We start from the raw sequence: 24,123 nt of genomic DNA, 5'->3' as shown, positions 1-24,123 counted from the left end.
CTTAAGCCCCTGATAGTGTTTTTTTTCAGGGGCAGGTCTGATAAGGACAGGTAACAGATAGTCTGACATGCAGCATTTGTCCCCTCAAACAAACAGCTTGACAAAACCACAGGAAGTCTTCATCAGTTAAATCTGTTAGGAGCTAAAATTGATAAGATCAAGACCTAGAATACTATTTGTGCTATTTTTATATATTTTTTTGCCTAATTTCGCTGCTGCTTAGCCTTTGACATCCCAGTTCAAACAAGTACCACAGACATACAGAGTTTTATCTCTGCATGTGTCTAGAACTGTTCTGTGTGCATATGGGATATCTCAGAGCTCCATCATTTGGGAACTGATTCTGGAACAGCCAGTATTAAAATGCCAAATGAGGACAGATCAATAAATACATGTTCAATACACTTGTATTAGGAAAATCTGGAGGATAAGACAAAATCAGCTATGTAGTATAAAGCACTTCATACTGATTAGCATCCAAGAAAACATGAAACCCACAACAGCTTTCAAACAAGATGCAACAGATGAAAGGTATCATACTTCTAATGTACTACAGGGAAAAAAAAACAACTTCTCTTACAATATCTTTCACTTTAGAAGTATGCATTTCAGGTGCACACAAAAAGTCTGAAACCCACAGGTTTAATCCACACCCCAAAGCATTGCCTTGAGTTGTGTCAGTAACTGTGTAACAGAACAAAAGCAGTTAGAAATAGCTGCACACCAAAAAACATACCCAGCTTCACAGAAGAACTAACCAGAATGAGTCGAGTGCCAAGCAGCTTATGCTGCAACTAGAATCCAATCTAGCTTATTTGAAACTGACTCAGGTACTGCTTGATGGCATTGCAGGAAGCTGTTCACACAACTTAAAGTTAGGAGGATAGTTCTACAAGGAAAAAAAAGAAGTAGTAACACATTAATACTAGCTATAGCCCTTAAGCTTATTATGTTAATCCAGCAAAGCAATTACTTACAATATTTTAGTTAAAACAGCATGTTTCAAGTATGACCAGTATTAATAAAATTACACTTTTCAAAGAGCTTTTATTTGTTGGCTCTCAGATATACAGAACATGTACAGCACAATTTATATGTAGGTGTATTATTTAAACATGAGATCCCTATCCATAAACAAAATTCAGTCACCCTTCACATTCAAGACAAGAGGTTAGATTCTTATTCATGTGAAGAGACGAGGGGCTCTTCAGAATGCCATAGGACTTCTGGATGCATCATATTAAACCCTAGTCTGGATATGCATATTTTCATAGTACAGAAAATATATTACCTTTACAAGAAAAAGTTTTATAAGAATCCCTTCAAGAAAAAGTAAACATTTATGTAAGCCTCCACTTTCTATCAGCCTGGTCAAAGACCATTACGGCTACCCGCGCCTTCTGGACATAAGACCATTTTCAAAGAGCACCACCAAAACGGTAAAATTCTGAACAAATCCTTCAGCTGTCATAAATATACTTATTTCATAATTAAAAATACAGGAATCTCACATTTCTCAATTACAGCTTGTCAACTGGAATTATGTGTAAGCATATAAACCACGTAGGACCCTCCAGCACAGAAAATTAACCAAGCCCTTACGGTCCATTGTAAATGAAGTTAAATCATGTTTTTGCAAAACATAATACTCCTGACACACACACACAGTTTTAACTTTGCAACAACTGCAGTCAGAAAAAAAATAAAAGGAAAAGTAGTTTTAAAATATATGTGTAAAATCTCTGTAAAGCAAGACCTTACATACCACATCAGTCCAATACTCAGATACATTGTATGTTCTCACTGAAAGAAGTGCGTTTCTGTGTTTCAGATAAGAACTATTCAGCTTTGCAAAGAACAGCATTCACACCTCCACCTCATTTTCCTTAAACCACCAGTTTAAGTAACTCAAAATAATCACTTTAACCCAAAACATTAAAACATCAAAGATTTCTTTTAAAATCCCCCTCCTAATTTGATCATACACAGTTGAACATACTTCTGAGGCACTGCTGAAAAATCCCAGTAGAAACTGATTGTCTTACATAAATCCATAAACATTCTAGAAACATTTGGTCTGTTTTGAGTCCCAACTTTCACTGTACCCATAAATGGGAAGCCTTGATTCCATTTTCTGTATTCTAGAAACATCAGCACACAGTCAACGTAGTACACAAAACCTGGCACTTCAGTGCCACGCAGATTTCGCAAGTACTGTAACCTACAGTCAAACATGATTTCCAATTATGGAAATTGTCTCTTATTCTATATCCAACTTTTCTATTAAAAATAAACACAGTCTGGATTTTTGTTTCAAAAAGTCCATCTTCTCCCACAACTTAAAAAAGTATCAAAAAGGAACAAGCAGCAAAAATAGAAGAAATAAACGTATTGTGCTAGTTATGAAGCTCTGACACCTGACAGCGATGGTCTGAGGAACATTAAAAAGAATACTTATATACAGATTTCATATACACATTAAGAGCTTAAGAAAACTACTGTAACTATTTTTGCATTTATTTCCTTCACTTCCTTATCTCAGCTGCAGCTCACACAAATATTTTCAAATGTACTGCTGTGCAACCATCTCCTTTTCCCCTTTGCCTGGCAATAAAATTAGGTCCTCACTTTCAACTACGTTGAACTTTTCTTTTGAAAACTTAGACCTTAATTCCTCGGATAAAACATAGCATATTTTGAAGTTCGAAAGCCAAGGAGGTCTCTCATTTCATTCCGGAACTTTGATAAGTCTTGCCTCAGTTCATTTAGATTTTCCACAGTTGCCTGATCTGTGCTTTGCATCTTCTGCCTCATGGACGTCAAGTAGCGGTGAACTAAGCAACACATCACCTTCTGATAATTCTCGTCTCTCTTTTGCTTCAGATTTCTCCATTCCTTTAAAAAAAAAACATTACACATTTACTAAGCATGAGTAAACGTTGAGCCCAAAAGCCCATACACAATTATAGAGTAAAAAAGAACAAAATAAGGAAATTCTAATACATACAACCTGATGTGCAAAAGTGTACAACGCAAGTAAACTGTTGGAATGATTTAAATTAAATAATAACCTGTAGTTCTGTCTCAACAAATTTTTAACCCAGTAGATTGGTAACAGTCCCACGAGCAATTTCAAGTTCCATTATCCCTAATGTTTTTCAGTACATTCTATATAGACTTGGAATTTATTTCAATACTTTTTCTTTTTTTTTTTTGGTCAGCAAGACACAAAATTACAAGGTACAATAAGAATGTTTATTTAAGAAAAAATCCCCTCCATTCCCCAAAATGAGATGTTTCAGTGTTCCTATCTGGTTATTTACTTTCATACTGCTGTAGTAAGTTTAGAAGAAATGACCCTCCTGCAAGCATACTCTAACCTCACAGTTCATGAGATTAGCACATACTTCTGTGGTTTCTTATGTTTTCAATCAAAGCACATCTCTAGAGTGCTGCAGGGGGAATTGGGTGGTGGGGTAGGGTGGAAGGGGTACAAAGAAAAGGGTTGAAGTTCCCCGAAATCAAAGTTAAAGGAATCTCACTCAGTATAAACAGCTACAACTTACTCTTCATATTTTGGATGCAACAGACACTATCCTATAACACTCCTAATTATGTTAGTAGCAATCACCATGTGACAGGCAGCTTCATACAGCAATTTGCTGATTTCATTTTAGTAAGCAGCATCTGTCCGCCTTCAGAACCTACAACTCTCCTCATTTCTTACCTTAAGGCTGTTCTGACGTTTCACTTTGCCACTCGATGTATGAGAGCAAATCCATTTACTGAGACTGTTGAAGAGATAACAGATAGTCTTGGGAGACGGAATAACATTGAAAGGTGGAGGTAGCGTGCATTTGTCATCAAAATAGCTAAGCCAAAGTTTGGCACGAGCAAATTTCCATTCCTTATCTTCATGATTCTACAGCATCAGAAAGATTAACAGAGATCAGAAACAGAATAGTAAGAGCATAAAATATTAGAATGCTAATTCAACGTTTTATTTTTAAGAGCATTAAAAATTGATTCCTTAAATTGCATAGTATTTTAACACACAATCACAGAATCATTGACATTGAAAAAGACCTCTAAGATCATCAATTCCAACTATTAACCTAGATCTAACTACTAAATCTACTACTACACCATGTCCCTGAGCACCACATCCATACATTTTTTAAATACCTCCAGGGACAGTGAATAGTCTCCCTGGACAGCCTGTTCCAGTGCTTCACAATCCTTTCAGCACAGAATTTTTTCTAAATATCTAACCTAAACTTCCCCGGAACAACGTGAGGCCATTTCCTCCGGTCCCATCACTTCTTGCTCGGCCAAAGAGACTGACCCCTCCACATGGCTACAGTCTCCTTTGAGGTCGCTGTAGTAAGTGGTAAGACTTCCCACAACCTCCTTTTCTTGCAGCTAAATAACCCCAGTTCCCTCAACCATTCCTCATAATACTTCTGCGCCAGACCTTTTACCAGCTAGCAATCACCAACAGTTAATCAGAAAACACTTACTGCTATCAGCTGAAAACTCTTATGAAGCATCGCCACAAGGAGTTTAGTTAGTACTATCACAACCACCACATTATAGGTGCCAACAATAACAGCACCCACAAAAGATTGTAATTCTTCACCATAGCTAAAGCGCGTGACAAAGATTGCTACGTGTGCCAGTGAGAATATATACCAGAACAAAGCAAAACATGTGCCGATAAACCTACAAAAACAAGAAGAACGTTGTTAGGTAAAGCAAAATTCACATGAGTTCAGTGATCATATATTCAAGTTCAGAGAAAAATTCCAGTTTTGTTTAATTACTGGAAATTAAGGGTCAGAACAGTTCAGCTAAGTCATAGGTATCAACTCACGAATGGAATGTGTCATTGCTCTGCTTCTCACAGAAAATACCCGCACAGTCCCGTTCTTCATTTACAGTAAATCCTTTATCATAAAGTTGTGTCAATCCAATTGTGAATGAGAACAAAACAAGGAGGAACATGCCCAGAAATTTTCCAAAATCTTGCAGCATCTGTCCCATTGAAATCTGTGAAATACATTTATTGCCTGTTTTAGTACAACATGTAATTACTGTTTCTATCCTCCTTCAGACTTTCATCAATAACAACAAAAAGCTAGATATTTAAGATGCTAAACATGAATAAGTTAAACAGATCACATAATTGGGAGATATCCTTGCATTATTTTTCAGTGACAGTTTCTAGTCGTTAAAAGAAAATCTATGAGATATGTTCATATTTTACAATATCACGTACCTTTTACACTGTATTCATAATGTTAATAGTAATCAAGAGCTCAAAAGTCAATAGGTAGAAGCAATAAATGAGATGCATTCCAACACAACTGTTACAACAGAAAGCTAAAAAAAACACGTAATGAAGACACTGAGCAAATCAAAACATTTGGAATCACAGTTAACCACAAATCAAAACAGCATACCTAAGACCATCTGCAGAACAGAGAATTAATTCACGGTATGCTTTATGTAAGATTTGAAGTATACACATTATGTAAGACTGTAAGCACATAAAATCTGAAGGCTGTATAGCATAGAGGCTATGACATTCAGATCGTTAGTTTCCATTTCAAAATGTCCTACATAGAATTTTGCAACGTTATAAATACAGCATTAAAAAAAAAATTGCATGAGAATTTTTCCAGTGCAGAGACTTGTTTTGTTCTAAACACATTTTTATACAGACATAATAAACTGCTCACAGTATTTATTTTTCCCACAAATTTTCATGTGTACTATACGAATACTATACGAATCAATCTCTACCAAATCATACTCCAGAACAGTATCACTAGCATCCAAGTTTACTGCGAAACTAAGTGCCAGCTCCTGCTCTTGCTCCCTCTCATGCTGCAGGAGACTCACTGAGCATCCCAGCTGCACAACCAATTCTCTCAAATTGAGAGCAATCTGCCACAAACGTAGACTTAAGGAGAATTAGCAACTAGACAGAGCTATGCAGTAATTATCATTTGATCAGGAAGAACCAATCCCCACCATATTGTTTTATCACATTCATCCTGGTAAAACAAGCAAACAAAGAATATCAAGTAACATTTACTGTCTAACTGACTCATGGTCCCACTCAAGGGAGTCACAAAGCAGATGAAAGCTAGAACAAGTACATATAAAATGAATAAACTACCCGAAACTTTTTTGTTTGGAATGAATAGCACAAACCAAATAAAAGTTGCTTCCTTTATACAGTTATCAAGTTCTATCCTAAGTATTTAGAATTACTAAACGCTTGAAATCTAATGAGACCAATAAACCTAATCTAGGGGAAAGCTATTCTACATTCTGTTCATCAATCAATCAATCAGTCAAACAAACAAAAAACAAAACCCACCACACAGAGCCAACTTAGAAGTCTGTGTTAGAACAGGGTTTATGAGTCAATAAGTAAAGTAACCGAATGCTTAAAAATAACTCTAGTAGCCAAGAGAACACAGTAGCTACCTTTCCCCCCCCCCCCAGTGCACACTGTTGGGTTACCATGCCATATTTGATTACCACTATTTGAACTCTGTGACCTACTTTCAGAGAATACTGTAAGAGCTGTTGCACAAGCTGTACTGGCCAACAGTAATAACATAAGCTTCAGTGTGCCACTGAATGAAGTGACTGTTGACTGTTTTTATTTACTTGGAAAATTTCATAACATAGGCTCCTATTAAAAAACTTGTGAAAGATCTAGTACATAAATAAATATGCACATTAAACAGTGAACCTCTTTAAAATGTGGAGACTTCAATGTTCAATCAATTTGTACAACAAGCTTGATGCTTACTGCAACATCAAGACTTAAAAAAAAATTAAGTGTACCAGTAGATTTCCATTAAAAATATAAATAAAATAAAAAATATAAAAATAATTAACAGCAACATAATTAAATAAAAGGGCAAGAAGAAAAAGTGCCTTCCAGCATTATTTAATTGGTTACAAGAACTAGGAACACACTGGTTAAAGCCCAATTCACAGTGATTTTAAGAACTGTAATTAAACAAGCAACTAGTTTTTCTTTTCACAATGGGATTATTTAACTAAAATATTCCAAACAATAATTACTTGTGCAGCAAGATTAAGTACTCCAAGTCATTAAAATGAGTTGGATCTTCAAGTGGAGCTTTTTGGCTAGATCCTGAAACCTTGATACAAGACCTATTTATCTGACCCAAAGCTACTTACTCCAGAACCACCTTTGGTGTAGCTCTAGTTGAATAGCAAGAACTTTAAAAAAAATTAATCCTTCTCTGAAATATTAATTCTGCCTTCATAATTACAGGATCCCTCTAAATCGTACTTGATTGCTATAAGCTCTTAAAATTAGTTCTGTTCATTAGGAGAGAGCGAAAAGCATTGATTCAATTTATTAGGACAAATTCCACCAATATAATCACTAAACGACTACTTTATTTATTCCTAGCATCTGTTCATTCAGCACACACTTACAAACAGAGCATTGATGATGACAATCAGCTTTATTAAATAAAAACCACGAACAAATAACATTACCACCCCCCCCCCCCCCCAAAAAAAAAAAAAACCCACACCAGGATAAGAAAGCAGTCTGATCTAATTTATTGCCATAAATCTCCCACAAACTACAGCTAGAGAAGTTGGAAATATACCTAAGCAAAGTTATTCTTTTTTTTTTTTTCCATTAAGCTGAGTCTTTAGAAAAAGAGGTGCCTCCGTTTGTGAAGGCTTCAACTTTTCAAAGTAAAATGAAAGTAAAGGAAAAAAAAAAAGAAGCAGTCTGCAATGCAGACTGAAGCTAAACAGAAAAACAGGGGAAGAAAATGTTGCTATATATTGTAAGCATCGCTGGACTAAGACGTGACTTCCAGCCACTAAGTTTATTGGAAGAAAGCTGTCTTCCTTCTTTCAATCAAGAAAGACTGAGTGAGGTAACTGCATCCTAAATGTGCTGACTTAACAGCTTAGATCCCCTCCACTACTCTCCAGGCACTTTCCATTCTGTACAGTGCCACGCTGGACTCTGAAGTTCACTCGATATTATTTGACTTTTATCACAGTGAGCATCACCATGAAGCTACTAAGATGACTGGGTCTGTGCTTCAAAGACAAAAACAATCAACAACAACAAACACCACATGGCACTAATTTGGTACAAACCTCAATTTCTGTTCTCAAACCAAGAGAAGAAAATTAAATTCACAAAATCATTTTAAAATGCATCTTTTAGTGAAAAAAATGTGCACTTCAAATTTCTGTGGTTTCTAGTGTTCCACCATCATACAACTGCTAGTGCATCTCTTAAACCCCCCAGATCACTGAGTTAGATGTGTTGCATACACGTAATATTTTTCTACATTGTCACTATTATGCATGGGAATGCTCAAGAAAATACAAAGAAAGAAAGAAGTAACCTGTTCTCTGGCTAAAAGAATATGACGGTAATGATTTTTTTTTAATTGTTTGCTTTTTTAAACCAAAGCAATTTGCTCAGTACCATTCAGCTTCACTTACAAGACTAACAAACAGAAATGCTTTTGGTTATTCTTCAGTGCTACACATCTCATCCCTCTACCTTCTAGCAATAAAACTCAGAACTGCTATTTGCATAAAACTTTATAGGAATATTCTTATCTTTACAGTTTTCAAATTTCAAACACTTAACCAAAATGTTACAGTAACAAGAAAAAGACAGTATAATTATCATTATAAAAATATGGTAAGTGAACTACATGTCTTCCACTCTCTTACCTTTCCCCACCTAAACCAAAGTAAATGAGAGTTTAAGAAAATGCAATGAAAACATCAATGCAATATTATTTCTACTTTTTGCCTTTCTTTTCTTTCTTCATCTTTTTCTACTAAGACCCTTCACAGTAAATTAAGATATTTAATATTTTCTCAAGTAGCAATGATATTTACCTGGAGTGGCCCCAGAATAGAGCTGGTTGTGTACATGAAGAATAGACGCAGATAACTCAGCACATTAGCAAATGCAAAAAGACCTTCTGCCACCAGCGTAGGATGGAATGCATCCCAGTCCTTTCTTTCAGCATAGTCATGAAACTGCAATGTAAAAAGGACAAACTGACATCACTTAGACTATAAATACAGAAATATACCCATGCACCACTCTGTTTTCGCCTCTAAAACAGGTAATAGAATAAAAGAAATAGACACACTGAATTCATAGATGGAGCATCTCTTTCACACATCTCCTTATTTTTTTTTTTCTTTTGACAAAGACTATTTAAAGTCATTCCAAATGAAGACAGAAGACAGGCAACTTAAATTCAACCCCTAATTCTGCTCCTCACTAATTGCTAAGCAATTATTTATTCCTCTGTTCTGCTTCCCCTTTCACTCGTTTTTTTCATGGTTGGTAAAAACAGACTTGTATACTATTTAAAACATGTGCACTGCCTTAGTTTAATAGGCCCAGTTAAAAACAACAAGATCCTGATGGAAAAAAAAACAGTAACAAAAGCAAAAAAAACCTCACAACTAACTAGCTTATATTTTAATTAGTTTCAGAGAGATTTAGAAAGAATTAGGACATGAGATTCCTACAACTGATTTTAAAAAAGACTACAGAAAATGGAAGTCATAAGTAAAATATTGGTGTGAACACCTGTGAAGTATATCCACTGGCTACCATTCAACTAATTATCCACAGATCCCTAAATTTCAGCTTGGCTGGAAACAATCAGTATTCAAATTCAGTATTCAGCTTCTGCTGTCTCAAAAAGGACACTTAAAAACAAAGGAACAGACAGTTGATTTAAATTATTTGCCCAATATTATACTGCGTGAAGATCACAAGAAACAAAGATAAACATGTTTGTATACATTGCAATTGTATGTGTACAAATCCTTCTGCTAAGGAGACTCTTATTTCTTACTGCTTCAGTGTCTACAATATGGAGTTAAGATGCTAAAGAGGCATTTTTATTTGGTTTGCTAAATTATTTATAAACAAAAATAAATTTTGCAATATAAAATCAGCAAAAAGTCACTACGTGCCTCTTACATAGAACAGGAGTCTTAGATCTCCAAAAAGATCGTAACTTAGAAGCAAAGGGCTCTTCACAAAGGAACTGCTACTACATTTGGGTTAGTTCCAAATGAATTGGTTCTGAAGGCAGCTCAACATGGCATTCTCTCTCTAATTTTTACAAGAAGTAGAGCTTTCCTTTCCAACGGATGACCATTCTCTGATCCAGTAACATAAGTAGAGAGTAAATAAGGCAAACATCAGGCTGGGAGGGAAATAAACTGGTTCAGTTCTCCTCAACTGCCAGACAGCTGTCAACTCACAGTTTGCAATACAAAATAATGTTGCTACTGCACTGGCTTGGATTTTACTAAAATATTCATATTCAATTGGTCTGGCAGCTTGCCATATGCTGTGCCGTTAACACCACATGCAACAGAATGGAAATGATCGTATTCAAAACTTGCGTCTTCAATCAGACCCAGATGGTTTTTCCACAGAGAAGAGACAAGGCTTTTCTATAGCCTTCGGGCTTTTCCTCCTCACTTTAAAAACAAAACAACGAAACAAAACAAGAACAAAACTAATGACCTATAACTTTTGAACATACGTAATCAAAAGCTAAAGAAAATTTTGTTACCAAAAAATGTTAGACAATCTAAGTACACAGGTTAGTAATGGACTTCTGCACAGATACTGGCCTATGAAATCCAGCTACCTCAAATGAATTAAATCAAAATTAGAAAAAGCTATATGGGGAGAGTACCCCAAATGAGAACTGAGTTCTTAGAAAAGGACATCTAGACAGTTTAGGGTTCCTGAATTCTTGAAGCTGCCTTATGTATTCTCTAACTCTCTTTTTAACTCCTCCTTCAAGACACTTCTATATTTGCCCAGTCTATCTCAGAGGAGCTCACGTTTTTATGAAGATGGGTGCTCACCTTGTTATGGGCAACTACTTTGAGAGCAAAAGTTGCCAAATACAAGGAATTCATGACAAAACTAAGCTGATTGCGTGACTCTTCTAAAAAGTCTTCTAAACCATCATACCAGAGTCTTTTAACATCTGACCATACCATTCCTGTAGTGGGAAGGAAGGAAGAAAGAAATTAAAAGGCAAAGTAGTCAACCTATTGTACTCAATAGATACTCTCGTTTAAGTAAAACACTTTTGACTGGATTCTGTAAATTTAGTCTTAGCAAAGACAAAGAGAATGCATACATTTACTAAAAAACACTGCATGGAATACAGGCGTTACTCATCATGCAACAAGACGTTCAAACCTTCATGCCTGTTTTCCAAACTGAGAAATACAGTCAACAATAGAAAGTGCATGAGAGGAAATTAACTGTAGAGAAGATGTGCGCAGCAAAGATTCAAGTTTCAGAAAAGGCAGAGAATACAGATTTTTTTTTTTCCCCTAAAGGGAATGTATTCAACTTTTTCCAAAAGCACATTATAGCCTCACATTCCTCTAAAAAACATCATGCATTTTTGGAGATGTATATGATTTATAAAATTATTCTTAAAGAATAATCAGCTCAGTAACTGTCACTAAAAAGATCCAGTCAATGGAAACCATTTGCAGAGAAAACAGACTGTGGCCTAAGATTGCAAAAATGAGAAGTTAGAGTTACAGGCATATAAACATTCAGGATCATTACAGCAAATTGCATTTTAGCATTGCTAACCATATCTGGCCATACAGAAAGATAGCGCTGATACGAACTTTACTAATTGAATGCCTGGAACAGGCTCAGATTTTTATAAATGTTGAAAGGACTGTTATATTAAATATAACGATACATTTGATTTTTATGAATAATCAGTTATTTAATGTTCTCAGAGTACTTCAGATGTATGCTTCTATATGCAGTCCAAGAGAAAAGCAGCACATTTGTTACTGCTAATTAAAAACTGTTAAGACTTCAGCCCAGCGTGAACAAGATCAAGTAAGTGGTAAAAACAAAGTAAATGAAATCAGATACCTATACATGACTATTTGTTCAACCAGATTTACACCTATGCTGACGGGTACAACAACAAAATGTGCTGTGCACCATTAATTGACAGATTTCCATAAATATTTTTCTTCCTCATTATTAAGAAAACACTTCTGAGCCAGAACCTCTGCACTGCTCCATGTCATCACCACGTATCTTACGATGGAATTTTTAAAGAATTTGCAAACAGAGTCAGAGATGTAGAAGATTATCCACACACACAAGAATTTGAATTTTCTATATTTTGATGGGAAATAAGCTTTCATAATTCAGGCTTAACAATTTGGAAAGAAAAATTACACGATTACTCTTTTGTAAATTAATCCATTGAACACAAAACCTGCTGCTACCTTTAAGTGTTAGAAATTCTGCAGCCATTACTTTGACACTGATTTTTGGAAGTACGCTAACAGGGTTCCAGAAGACCATAGAGATAAGTTCTTGGTACTTGGTTCCTTTATTCATCACACGTTTTCTAAATATATTATTACTGAATATTTGCAACAAAATTCTAAAATACATTACTTGGAAAGATGCACTTAAGCTAAACATAAAATTAGTTCAACAAATTTAGGATTCAACAATGTGGAAAACAACCAGATTTCGGAGGTTGATGTTAATCGCAGGTAATTTTTCAATCCTGTCTGGAGTCCGCATGTTAAAATATCACACGAAGAAACCAAAATGTTTTGATACATTTTCATTAATATTTTCATGACCACCTAATTACATAACTTCTTTCTACATCGGATTTAAAAATGGTAAGAGAATGTCTAAATCGGACACTGATTCTCAAAATAGGAGGAGTCTGTAATGTCTGCACTCTGTACCTGAAGCTTCCAATTTAACACTTGCACGTGTTTATGTGGGAGATAACTGGGGATTTCAAAAAATCTGCATGAATTCCTCAACACCTATTACAGCTAACAATGAAAATAATCATAAATACCAACGAAACAAACAATCTACACACAACTACTTAGATGATAACTCTGTTTTCAACTATATCACTGCTTTTTAAAATTCCAGTCAATTATGTATGTGTCTATGATAAATATTTAATTATCTCCTATTAAGGTATACATTTCCATGATTCATGTGTCAAATTTTAGTTTAAAAACAAAAAGAAACAAAAATCAAGCTAAAACAAAAGTTCACAAGCAATCTGCTCAACAAAAATTATACCTGTGCTCCCTCTACTGCATAAACCAAAATTAACAAGGACCACTTCGGGTGTGGTTATTCTAATCAGTGACAATGACATACAGAAATGGAAAGTGGTAAAATGGGAAAATAGAATTGCAAGAAGTTAAAAACTTGATAGATTGTTGGCTGATGAGATAACATGGACCAGATAAAAGCAGTAGAGGAACACACAGCTTCCCCCTTGCACTATTATTATTACTTACATTTGAACTTTAAAATGTCCTAAACTTAAGAGGATGAGTTTCTACATTAATTTCTTACTGCACAACTGCATCTCACTTGCATCACTCAAAACACTACCTGTGCTTCTGAAATAAACGTCACCTTCCTCCTATTAGATCCTCCAACATTCTGTCTCCAACACCTTGCCTTCTGTAATAACTAGAGATTGTGGTAACGTATCATTGTGCTTTTCAAAATGCCCTTCTTCCCTTGTAATACAATCCTTCAAAGAAGAAACCTCTGTCAAGCAATTAAGAACATGATGATTTTACAGAGAGGTAGTACAAATCACTATTTTTCAGTCAATGTCAGCAATTGTCACCCAGCTCAAATCATACCTACCAATTAGCCATATTATCAGAAGATAGTCTATTCTCTCAAGGGCTGGTCCCATCGTATTCTTCTTATTCTCATTGTAGACAAGGGAGTACAAATTAAGTAACAGAAGAAATGTGAAATACGAAGCTCCATGAATAATAAACTTCATAAATGGAGTGTGAATTATACGACCCACTCGTGATTTAGGTGCTATTAAGTAACACAGGGACAGAACTGGCCAGAAAATGCCAACCATCAAAACAGTCAAAATTTTTTTGCATGTGTGCTTGCGTCGGTAGCCTGCCATCTGTCCAAACCACACAGTATTGAGGAACTGCTGACAGTTAGACTGAGCAACAAACTGGAAAGAGAGAAAATAAACAAAAAAAAAAAAAAAAAAAAAAATCAAACTCACATTTCTTAACAGTGGTTATTAAAATTACTTTTCCAACAGTGAGAAACCACCAATGAACAGGAAATGGGAAAACTATTAAGTTGAAATAATTATAAGACAATAAAAGAGCTATGGTTTCACTATATAATCATAAACATTGTTTTAATTTCTCTCTAAAGCCAGCAACTAAACATGAATTACATAAAAGACTTTTAATAGTTTCTGTGTTAAAAATAAGTTCTGATTTTCAATAACTTAAAAATTTAGCATATAAATAGATGTTATGCCTCAGACAGCTGTATTATTTGAGTTATTATATAATACAGTAAGGATCAGATGATGTGAAGAACAAGATCATGCTATTTTAATATACCATCCACACTGCAAAATGCAACAACTTTGAATACTAGGACTAAACAGAGTAATCGATTTTATATCCATCTGTACTTAAAAACCCCTACGGATCTGTTTGGCAGGTTTCATTTTAGAGATGAGTAAGCTTTTCTGACTCAGTTGTTCAAAAGACGACAGTTTTGGATTGAAGGTTATGAAGATCATGCAGATGTAGTTTCAAATGTCAGGTGCTGACTTGCATGGAATTACAAAAGAATGTATTTGCACTAGAACATGTTTTGTAATTTAATTCAAAGAAGAAATCAACAGAAAGAACACCGATATATTTTAGATAAAATGTGTTTATATTAAAGTTGCCAGCAATTACACATTCAGCAAAGATACCACACAACAAATTTTAATCTTCAACCACTGTGATAAAAAAAAACTTTGTTGAAAACCAGAAATAGTTCATTATGTTGTTAAATCCATACCAGTAATGTGTAGTGCCCGTTTTTGGAGACCCCATAACTGTCGCTTGTGACTTAGACAGTATGTATTTTAACAGTTTCACATGCAGTTTAAACTTGTATACATACAACAAACAGAATTGTAAATGCCTTCTGAAAATGCCAGCTAAAAATGGATTTTGCATGGAAGCTCTCTCTCAACCCTTGTCTTTGTACTAGAATCCCAACAAATGCCTATCTGCCACTAGTACAGCAAAACTGAAGTTTTAATTTGTCAATAGATAAAGATAACAAACTTACAACATAAATAAAGCTCCACATTGATGACGCTAAAAGGGACTACTGTTTATGAACATAGCTGAACATAGCCTAAGTCTAACGCAATTATTACAGAGCACAGATGAGGGCTGAGCCAAAGCTGAACAGCTAAAGACAAGTAAGAAGATAAGTAATGTATGGGACCTAAGGATCCATGCTCCCCCCCACATACGGATTTACTGAAAAAGTCATTACCATTACCAGAGTTCTTCACTAAAAAGTGATAGTCTATATTGCAATACTGAAAAAAACACATATTTTCCCCCAAAAATACATACATAGGAAATACTCACTATCCTGAAATAATATTTCTCTGTTCCCACATGCAGATAATGTACATATTTCCTCTAACTTGCAAATTTACTTGTGCTTCTACATCTACAGGCAGATCAGTAAACTCAATGAATCACTAGCAAAATAAAATATACAAAGCCTACCAAACTACAGCAGAAACAAACCTCTTTCTGATTATACTTGATTGCAAGTTTTAAGCGACTTAGGTTCATCCTCTCTTCCAGCAACCCTCGTTTATCTACATGTTCATCACTAGATGTATGATTCAGAATAACTTCCAGCTCCCGTGAATTCCGTGCTTGTGCAAGTAAGTCTTTAGCAAAGGTTTTGCACTGCTGAGCTAGCTCCTCATAATCATTTCTGGAAGACACAGAAACAGTAGATATTACACTTATAAAAGAGTTTCCATTAGCTATCCTTTTCTCTCAGGCTTTTATACTATGCTAAGAAAAAAAAGGTCACTTTTAAGGACCAATGCATTCTCAAGACAACTCTAAGCAGGATTCTACATAACATAATTACATAATTACAATTAGTTTGCAACTACACTAGAGAGAATCAAGTAATTAAACTGACAAAATGACTGTGAAAGACAAGTTACTTTACTAACTTCTAAAATTATCTCTAATCATCAGTTTAAACATGGAAATTAAGAGAAAAGGCAACAAGAACAAAACACACCATTTTTCTAATGTATACACATTTCTACGTATGTCATTTCATACAAGTATTGAAGTTGGGCTGTGCTTTCCAATTCCTACCTGAACTCAACCTCAACAAGACTTAATTCTTTCAAGTCTGCGCTAAGTTCAAAAGCTCGCAGGATTGGATCCTCCTCCGTCAACATTATTAAAGCAGGACTGGCCAAACACCGGTAAATGTCAAGACGAAACCTTTGAGAAAATACCATCAAGGAAAATGAAGATGTTTCATATGATTAGCAGTTTTACATCACTTCCAGAGCGTGCATCAAATTGCTTAAAGACAAAATAAGAGCGTTTCCTAAAACCGGAAAAATAAAATCATTAGACATAGTATGTCAAGGAGCGTTGTCCTTCACATACTTTTAATCCTTGCTATTTTAAGTAACAAAAGTTAGCTGCCAAACTGGTACCCTCTTCTTTTCTTCACTATTTCAACTACCACCAGCACCTACTGCACAAGAACATCAATTAAGGTAATACCATTGATAAAACACTCACATTTTAAAATGGAATATAGTAGCTCTGTATATTCTTCAAGGGTAACCAAAAGAGAAGTAAAGCACTGAAGGCAATATTCTGTTCTAGCAAGCTAAATTAAGAACAGTGGAGAGCAGCAGGCAAAAGATTTCATATCTCAGCTACTTCAGACGGGTAAAATTATCCCGGCTAGCTCGGGGAAAGAGGATAGAAAGAGCCTAAATCTTTTCTTCATATCTATGAGACAAGCAAAATAACACACCCAATTCAAATCTCTCCTCACTTCAAAACCAGATTTGCACCAGCAGCTTTCTGAATTCCATGCTCAGGCTTTTCTGCACAAAGCGTGTTACCCACCTAATCAGTCCTGCCATGGAACATGCAGAAGTGTTTTGGGTTCCTCATTCCTTTATATTAATCACACAGTCAAAACTGTGGACCGTAATGGAGACGAGTTAGTGAACACTCTCCTCCAGTCAAGAAGCAGATCTGAGACAAACTTTCTCAAATTTATATTCTCAAATTTAGCAATTACTGAACACAGCAGAGTATAAAAAGTACAATTGTACAGAACCTTTGTACTGAAGTGCTCAAATCTCAACACCAAACAATGTAAAAACCCTGTAACACAAAATGCCCACCAACTCCAAAAAGGATCTACACCTCTATGATAAGGAATAGAAATTATATGTATTAGTAATATTCTATTTACACAAATGAGTTATATTAGTTTTTAGCTTCAAATATCCATAAATTCAGAGATTTTCTACTTTTGGAATCAAAATACGCCGGAAGCGTGCCACTGCTTACTTGGAATAATTTGATACTATTGGTGTTTCACATATACAGAGAAACTTTGTTAAGCCCATACATCCTCCAAAATACCTCAAAGAAATCCATAAAACCTTTATTAAGTTTTGACTTTAAAACTATATATATATTTATTTTTTAAATTTCTTATTTTCTTGACCCACCCAATTACTGAAGGAAACTTCAGCATCATTCAAATACAAATTACATCAACTATCAAGGACATAAAAGTGTTTGCAGAATATTTCTTAGACGACTAGAATTTCTTAAGGTAGAAAAGGTTTTTCCAGTTTGCTGGATACAACTGAATAGCAACCACAACCCGTCTGTAAAATAAATTTCAACTAACTAGCAAGGAGCCCAGAAAAAAACTTGTTCTGCTTGTCTCAAGTTTGAACATCGTAAGAGCAAAGAGTCACCAAATTTATTATGATGTATTTTTCACAGCACCCTTCTTTATTTGCCATCACAATTACTATTAGGTCATTTGTAGAGAAGTTCATAATGCTACGACGTAGACTATAAAAAATTGACCTGAAAGAATGTTTTACCCTTCCAGAACTCACAATTCAGGAAGACTGAAATAAAGCCTGTTTACTCATTCTGGAGTCAGCCACAAGGTATCATCTCAAACATTTCCACTGTTTGTTTGCTTGGGATACAGTAACACGTTTTCTCATCCTGGAGTAAATCATGCACTGTCAGCTGGATATTGCTAGGACAGGTAAAAGGACATGGCTTGTAGCAGCTGAATTGCAGTAGTAACTATCCTTTCATTTCCCTTCTCTTTCTGTGACTGAGATACACACTGAAATAAATTTGTAATAATTAATTGTATATTGCAAACGGAGTCCACTTACAGCTTTCAAGCTCTGATTTTTTTCTACCCCAAATTATCACATATTAAATTACATTCAGCCTTCAAACATGTTTTCTAGTTTACAAGATAAAATATTGTTAAGATCAGTAAAAATCTCTTTCCCTATTTACATCTTTGGAAATAAATTTTTCTACTTACATGAATATTGGAAAAATACATCTTTAGTTTACATTCATCAAGCCACACTACACTCAAACCTTTTGAAACAGCATAAAGTATTAACTACTTCCTCATCCTGGCTCATAAAAAAAAAAGGGCAGTATGTGTAGAATAAGAGTATCAAACCAAAATGAAAGAAAACCACTACCTTCCACCAATCTATTCAAGCATAATCCCATCCCCAAAAAATGCCATGACAGACAGAACAATACAATAAAGGGAACCGTTTCCAAGCTTCACCTTAAGAGGAAAAGGAAATATACTGAATCTGACCCAAGTAACACAATGGAATGACAACAGTAATTTCTTTATTTTTGTCTATAATTGATAAATCTTACCTAGAATGTCGTAGACTGTCTTTTTTGTTTTTTGCGGTACAGAGCGTGCATTCACAGCCTACAGCATGAGGCTTGGGTAACGATATATCTTGCTTTAACAGCATGGTGAGAATTTCATAGTTATTACGATGAGCAGCTAAGATGACAGGTGCCACATCCATGGTTGTTGAGTATTCTGGGTTCTGAATGCGTTCCATTAGTTTCTAGAATAAAACGGAGGAAGTATCAGTTCATTACATACAGCTCTATTACAGGGTGTTTTCAATGCAAGTTACTTTTCAGTGCTCAGCATTAAGGAGGGAATTAATTGGGATCAAAGTATTTTTTTTTTCCAAGTTTGATAACATGAAAAAAGACGAAAAACGTATAATGACATCCAAACTCTTCCCATATAAATACAAGAGAGAAAGCGACACAGGAACATTTCTGGTTTATTTGCAAAGAACACCAAGCATTCATTGCCTACCTTCTCCTTAATAACACACTTGCAGATATTGAAGTGCATTTTGCTCTAGTTTGAGGTTAAAAAAAAAAGTGCATTTGCTACCTAAATGTACAAAAAATATCCTGACCGTAACACACATTGCTACACAATGCATTATTCCCTCCCTTCCTTTCTCTGTCTCTACTTACGAACTTCTGGAAATCTGTACTTCACCATCATCAAAATAAGTTTCAAGTGATTAATTTCAAGGTGAAGATTTGATGTTTATAGATTTATCTGAAAATTCTAAGAAGTTTCAGTGCATTTTCTTTTCTCTCCGCAACTGTTTGCATGTGGAATATATAAAGCTACTGAACTCCTACAGGCAATAAAGCAAGATAACATACTCTATCATTAAGACAAAAGATACCTTAATAATCTCTGATATCCAAATTCTATCAGCTTAAAGATGCAGAATTTCATTTAAGGACATTGTTTTAAACATCTCAGTTAGCCAGAACACAGTCCCCTACCATCCAACCAAAAAAAACACATAACTACACCACTCAACTACAATGGTTGGCCTGGAGGATCTTTTCGGTCGGTGATTAAGTAGAATGTCAACAGCTCCCACCACTTCTGAGTCAATAGCCACCAAAAGTGCATCTGATGACTAAAAAAAGAAAACAAATTATACGTAAAGATAGTATTACCTTAAACAAAATGAAAACTCAACGTGGAGCCAAACTAGATTTAAAAAATATATATACACACACACATTAAATTATATAAACTTTATTAATTCTACTTACTTAAAATTAAGTACTGAAAAATGTTCTTCATATAACCACATTAAATCCAGGCTGTCATGCCAGGAGGTAGCACAGTACTACTGATAATTTGTTTTACTGCGTGAGCAGCAGAAGAACCAATTGTAAAAACTTACTTGTCATCAAAGATGACATGACTGAAAAGAAACGGTCAGGTTTTAAGAGACAGATTATAAGCAAGGGTGTAAAAGCTTAATAAAAATGTAAAAACCAATATCTGTGTAACACAACTCAGATACATCATATACTTCAGCCCTGCCTTCATAGCTCTGTCATAAAGCTGGAAATATGAACTTTTTTCCTGGGCTCATGACTACCTCTGAGACTTCCCTGAAGTTAAGCTAAACAGCTTTTCACTTTCCCTACAGTTGATAGTATCCTTTTAAATTCACTTTAGAAAATTCAAATGCTTATTTAAAAGAAAAAAGACAGCTTGTAATATTGCCACTAAAATGGAGATCCAGGAAGGGGAAAGCTGCTTATTTTCTTTTTCTGTCTAGTAGTAAACAACTTCACAAAAGATCATTCTTTTGCCTGTTTGAAACACCATCGTAGCTACAACTCTTCTGGCAGTAGCAGAGCACACTTATAAGAACACAACAGAGTCCAGCGAGTACTGTTGATACGAAACTGCCTCTGCTCTGCGCCTCAGCACAGATTAAGTTTTACAAGAAAGCATTCTGGAAATGCACACTGGCCTTAACTTGAAATCATCTATGACAAAGCACATTTATCTTCCCGTGCTCCTATTTAAAAAATTACTGTGCTTCAGAGCCAATGAGATCTGCCACTCTAAACATTTTAATGTTACGCACTGACTACATACTACATATTTTGCTCCAAGATACTATATGTGTCCTATCTAAAACAGGAACAACATTTAAAATAAAAAATCGGAATTGCCAGCATAATTAAAGATGTTAGTATACATTTACTATGCCAATAAAACCCCACTGGAAAAGCCAGTTAGTGAGAAGAGAGCAATTTTTACAATTACTATCTGAAAGAAAAGGCTGAAGTGCCTGTAAAGACAGATTCTATTTCTTCCAAATTCTGATATGTCAACAGAAAAAAATATAAATGAAATAGAGTACAAAGATCAATAACTACACTCCAAGTTTCCAATAATCCATGTGTTGTATACCTGGCACCCATAATCCAGAAGAAGCTGTAGTATGTCCAAATTTTCATTTTCAATGGTTATGGTAACAGCATTTCTTCCAAGCACATCCACGCAGTTTATGTTCATCTCACCCGAGCTGTTTTCTTCTAAGAGTTTCTTAACCATGTAATAATCACCTGCATGAGCAACGTATGAATATATCTCAGTGTTCTTCTTGTTGTAAAGCAGTAAAAGCACGTGAACATGTTGAAGTACCAGCTACAATCCATCACAGCTGACAATACCGTGAGTACATCAGGCAATTAAGAAGTCAAGATAGATGGGAATTCTCCCTCCAGATGGAAAACTGAAGATATACTGACAGCTCTCTTTCAGGGAAGCACTAACACATGTACTTTAATCCATCCCCTTAGTTCCTATCTAGAAAACAAACACACGTACACATCAAAGCACAGGTACTTTTCAAAACTGAGGCAACACGGCATACATCAGCTCTGAGACACTGGAAACATCAACTACATCAGAGAAGGCTACTTGGTGCAGAAGAACCGCAGCATCAGAGCAGCCCTCGATACAACACCACAAACACATCTCTTGAGAACAAGCCACATTTCTTATTTATTTACATCTTTAATGTACCGATCATCAAAGTCAGAGTGATACGATGCTGTAACATTACAAAAATCAAGCTCTCAAGTTTGATGAGCAAGGAAAACTGTGTTGTGTAGACATCTGCACTTCCCAACTTGCCTGAAGTACAGACGCAGCACTACTGACATAGCCCTGTACAGCATTATCCTGTTTAACTGCTCCTTGCTACTGAGGAGAAAAGTTTCTTTTCTTTCCTAATAAGCTATTTCACAGCACAGAGGACGATGATAAAGATCTTACCGCGGAACACTTACAAAACATTCAGATACAGGCTGTAAGAGTACTAAACCAGCTGCTAGACACATCACAATGGTTGCTTTTTTTTTTTTTAACTAGCTTAAAGATCTTTTTGTCGATTTATTGCACATCCTGTAGGTATCCGAGCCTCTGTTTACACTTTGTGGGCATGCTGCCTGGTTCTGGTCTCCAGGACAGATTCCACCAGCAGCAGGGCTGCGGGCAGTCTGTCCATCTGACAGTAAGGCACCGACCTCCTATTGAGCACCCCAGCTCCACAGGTTGCCAGTTGTTTCTGAACCACTGCTCAGCACCAACCCAACAGACAGCAGTGGGCAGAGCTACACATAAACACACTGGCTGCTAAATAGAAACACAACCTTTCATCACCTGATCAAAAGGCTGTCTTGGGGTCCGATGCTTTTAAAGCGTTCAGAACCGTTTAAGAGTGTCTTAAACAAATGTATAATGTAAATGAATGTATACTTAAAGCAAGCAAGCATCATATTTTAGACAGGAAAAAATCTCTTCCCGCCCACTACTACAGGTGCCATTCAGTGCCCCGCGCATTTTGCTGACACCTAGGTATGTCGCCCATTGGAAAGGAACTTTAAAAGCGACTAGAGCAAATGCTTACTGACCCGGCTGTCGCAACACAAACTCCCTCGCACGCTGGCCCGTTGCACACCGCTACAAGGCGCGGCCTCACGGGGCGCAGGGCCGCTGCACGGAAAGCGTTCAGCCCCTGCCCCGCCCGAAGCGCGGCCGCTGCCCGCGGGGAGAGAACGGCTCAGGCCTCGGAGCAAGAGGCCGAGGCCCCCGCTCCCGAGGGCGCAGCAAGCGGCTCCGTACCTTTGTCACAGGCCAGCAGGAAAAGCTTCTCGTCCAGTGTGGTCTCTTCCTTCACCTGCCGCACATCCTTCAGCGCCAGCAGCTTGTTGGGCGAGGCCGAGGCGGACGGGTCCGCGCTCTGGTACAGAGCCGCCATAGCGCCGGCTCCGCCAGGCCCATCAGCGCGCGGGCGGGGCGGGGACGCGCAGCAGGAGGACCCCCAGCGCCCGCGGCGCCCCCGGAGGGAGCGGGGCGGCAGCACCGGGCACTGCCGGCCGGCCGGGCAGGGCAGGGTCGGGCGGCCGCTCCCCTCTGCACCGCGCAGACTCCAATGGCGGCCTCGCCTCTCCGGGTGGCGGGGGGAGGCAGGCGAGGAGGAGCGCGTCCGTGGGCTGTGGCTCGGCGGCCGGCAGCACCAGGTCCTCTCGCGCCGTCGTGCTGCTCCGCGGTTTAGCGTTACCCCTCGAAAGCGTTTAGGGGGCCGGCTTCGGCCACGGAGGGGCTTTGTGCCTTCAGGCCCGGCCGAAGCTGGAAGGTGGTGGCGCGGGCCGGAGCACAGAGCCCAGGGCCTAGCTGTGCTGTACTTCTACACATTCACAGAGCATTGACACGTTTTTATCAGTTAACTCTTAGGGAACTACTTCGAGACAGCACAGCTATTAATTTTTCCTTCTCATGTTAAAATTACATGCCTTTATCATCGCAGCTTAAAAAAAAAACTCCTGTTTGTGTGGTTTAGTGGAGGTAGTCATGAGATACGTGGCCTTATCCCCAAATTCTCCTCAAACTGCAGGTAATCATCCTGAGCTGCCCACACTGGCACAGCCTTATTCCCTCTAGCTGAGCTATAAGATGGATGCTGGGGAGAAGCTGGAGTGCCCTGAAAATCTATTTCTGTTTTATCAAAATATGCTTGAACAAATTCTTAATAACAACTCCAGTTGATTTTTTTTCTGAAGTATATCGTACACTACCGCCAGCAGAGAGAGAACAGTTACAAATCCAGGCTCTCTGAGTATCCCTTTACATGAAGGATATCGAATGGATGCATCTTCTTTCTGTTAATACGTTGTGCAAGATAACAGAAG

The 24,123-nt window shown here is 36.9% G+C and overlaps 1 protein-coding gene across 5 annotated transcripts; it reads right to left on the bottom strand.

Annotated features, from left to right (window-relative positions):
* Window positions 1–1,027: 1,027 nt before the first annotated feature.
* TRPC1 (transient receptor potential cation channel subfamily C member 1) lies at window positions 1,028–23,335 on the bottom strand. 5 transcript variants are annotated; one of them, XM_040705527.2, is made up of 13 exons: window positions 23,057–23,335; window positions 21,338–21,492; window positions 19,938–20,036; window positions 18,940–19,142; window positions 16,333–16,464; window positions 15,736–15,931; window positions 13,787–14,123; window positions 10,954–11,093; window positions 8,941–9,084; window positions 4,874–5,049; window positions 4,521–4,722; window positions 3,728–3,922; window positions 1,028–2,895 (listed from the first exon to the last, which is right to left on the bottom strand). In XM_040705527.2, exons 1-13 carry the CDS (start codon window positions 23,190–23,192, stop codon window positions 2,668–2,670), a joined length of 2,343 nt encoding a protein of 780 aa, XP_040561461.1. In that variant the 5' UTR covers window positions 23,193–23,335; the 3' UTR covers window positions 1,028–2,667. The 5 variants fall into 5 exon arrangements, 4 of the variants coding, with proteins under 4 accessions (XP_040561461.1, XP_040561462.1, XP_046754329.1 ...); XM_040705528.2 differs by lacking the exon at window positions 23,057–23,335 and adding an exon at window positions 22,222–22,960 and having other exon boundaries at window positions 19,935–20,036; XM_046898373.1 differs by lacking the exon at window positions 23,057–23,335 and adding an exon at window positions 22,846–22,960 and having other exon boundaries at window positions 19,935–20,036.
* Between the last annotated feature and the right edge of the window lie 788 nt (window positions 23,336–24,123).

This window comes from Gallus gallus, chromosome 9, assembly GCF_016699485.2.
Source record: "Gallus gallus isolate bGalGal1 chromosome 9, bGalGal1.mat.broiler.GRCg7b, whole genome shotgun sequence".
NCBI lineage: Eukaryota > Metazoa > Chordata > Aves > Galliformes > Phasianidae > Gallus > Gallus gallus.
Note: the sequence above shows the minus strand (reverse complement) of the source record. Positions and strands in the feature narration are given on the sequence as shown.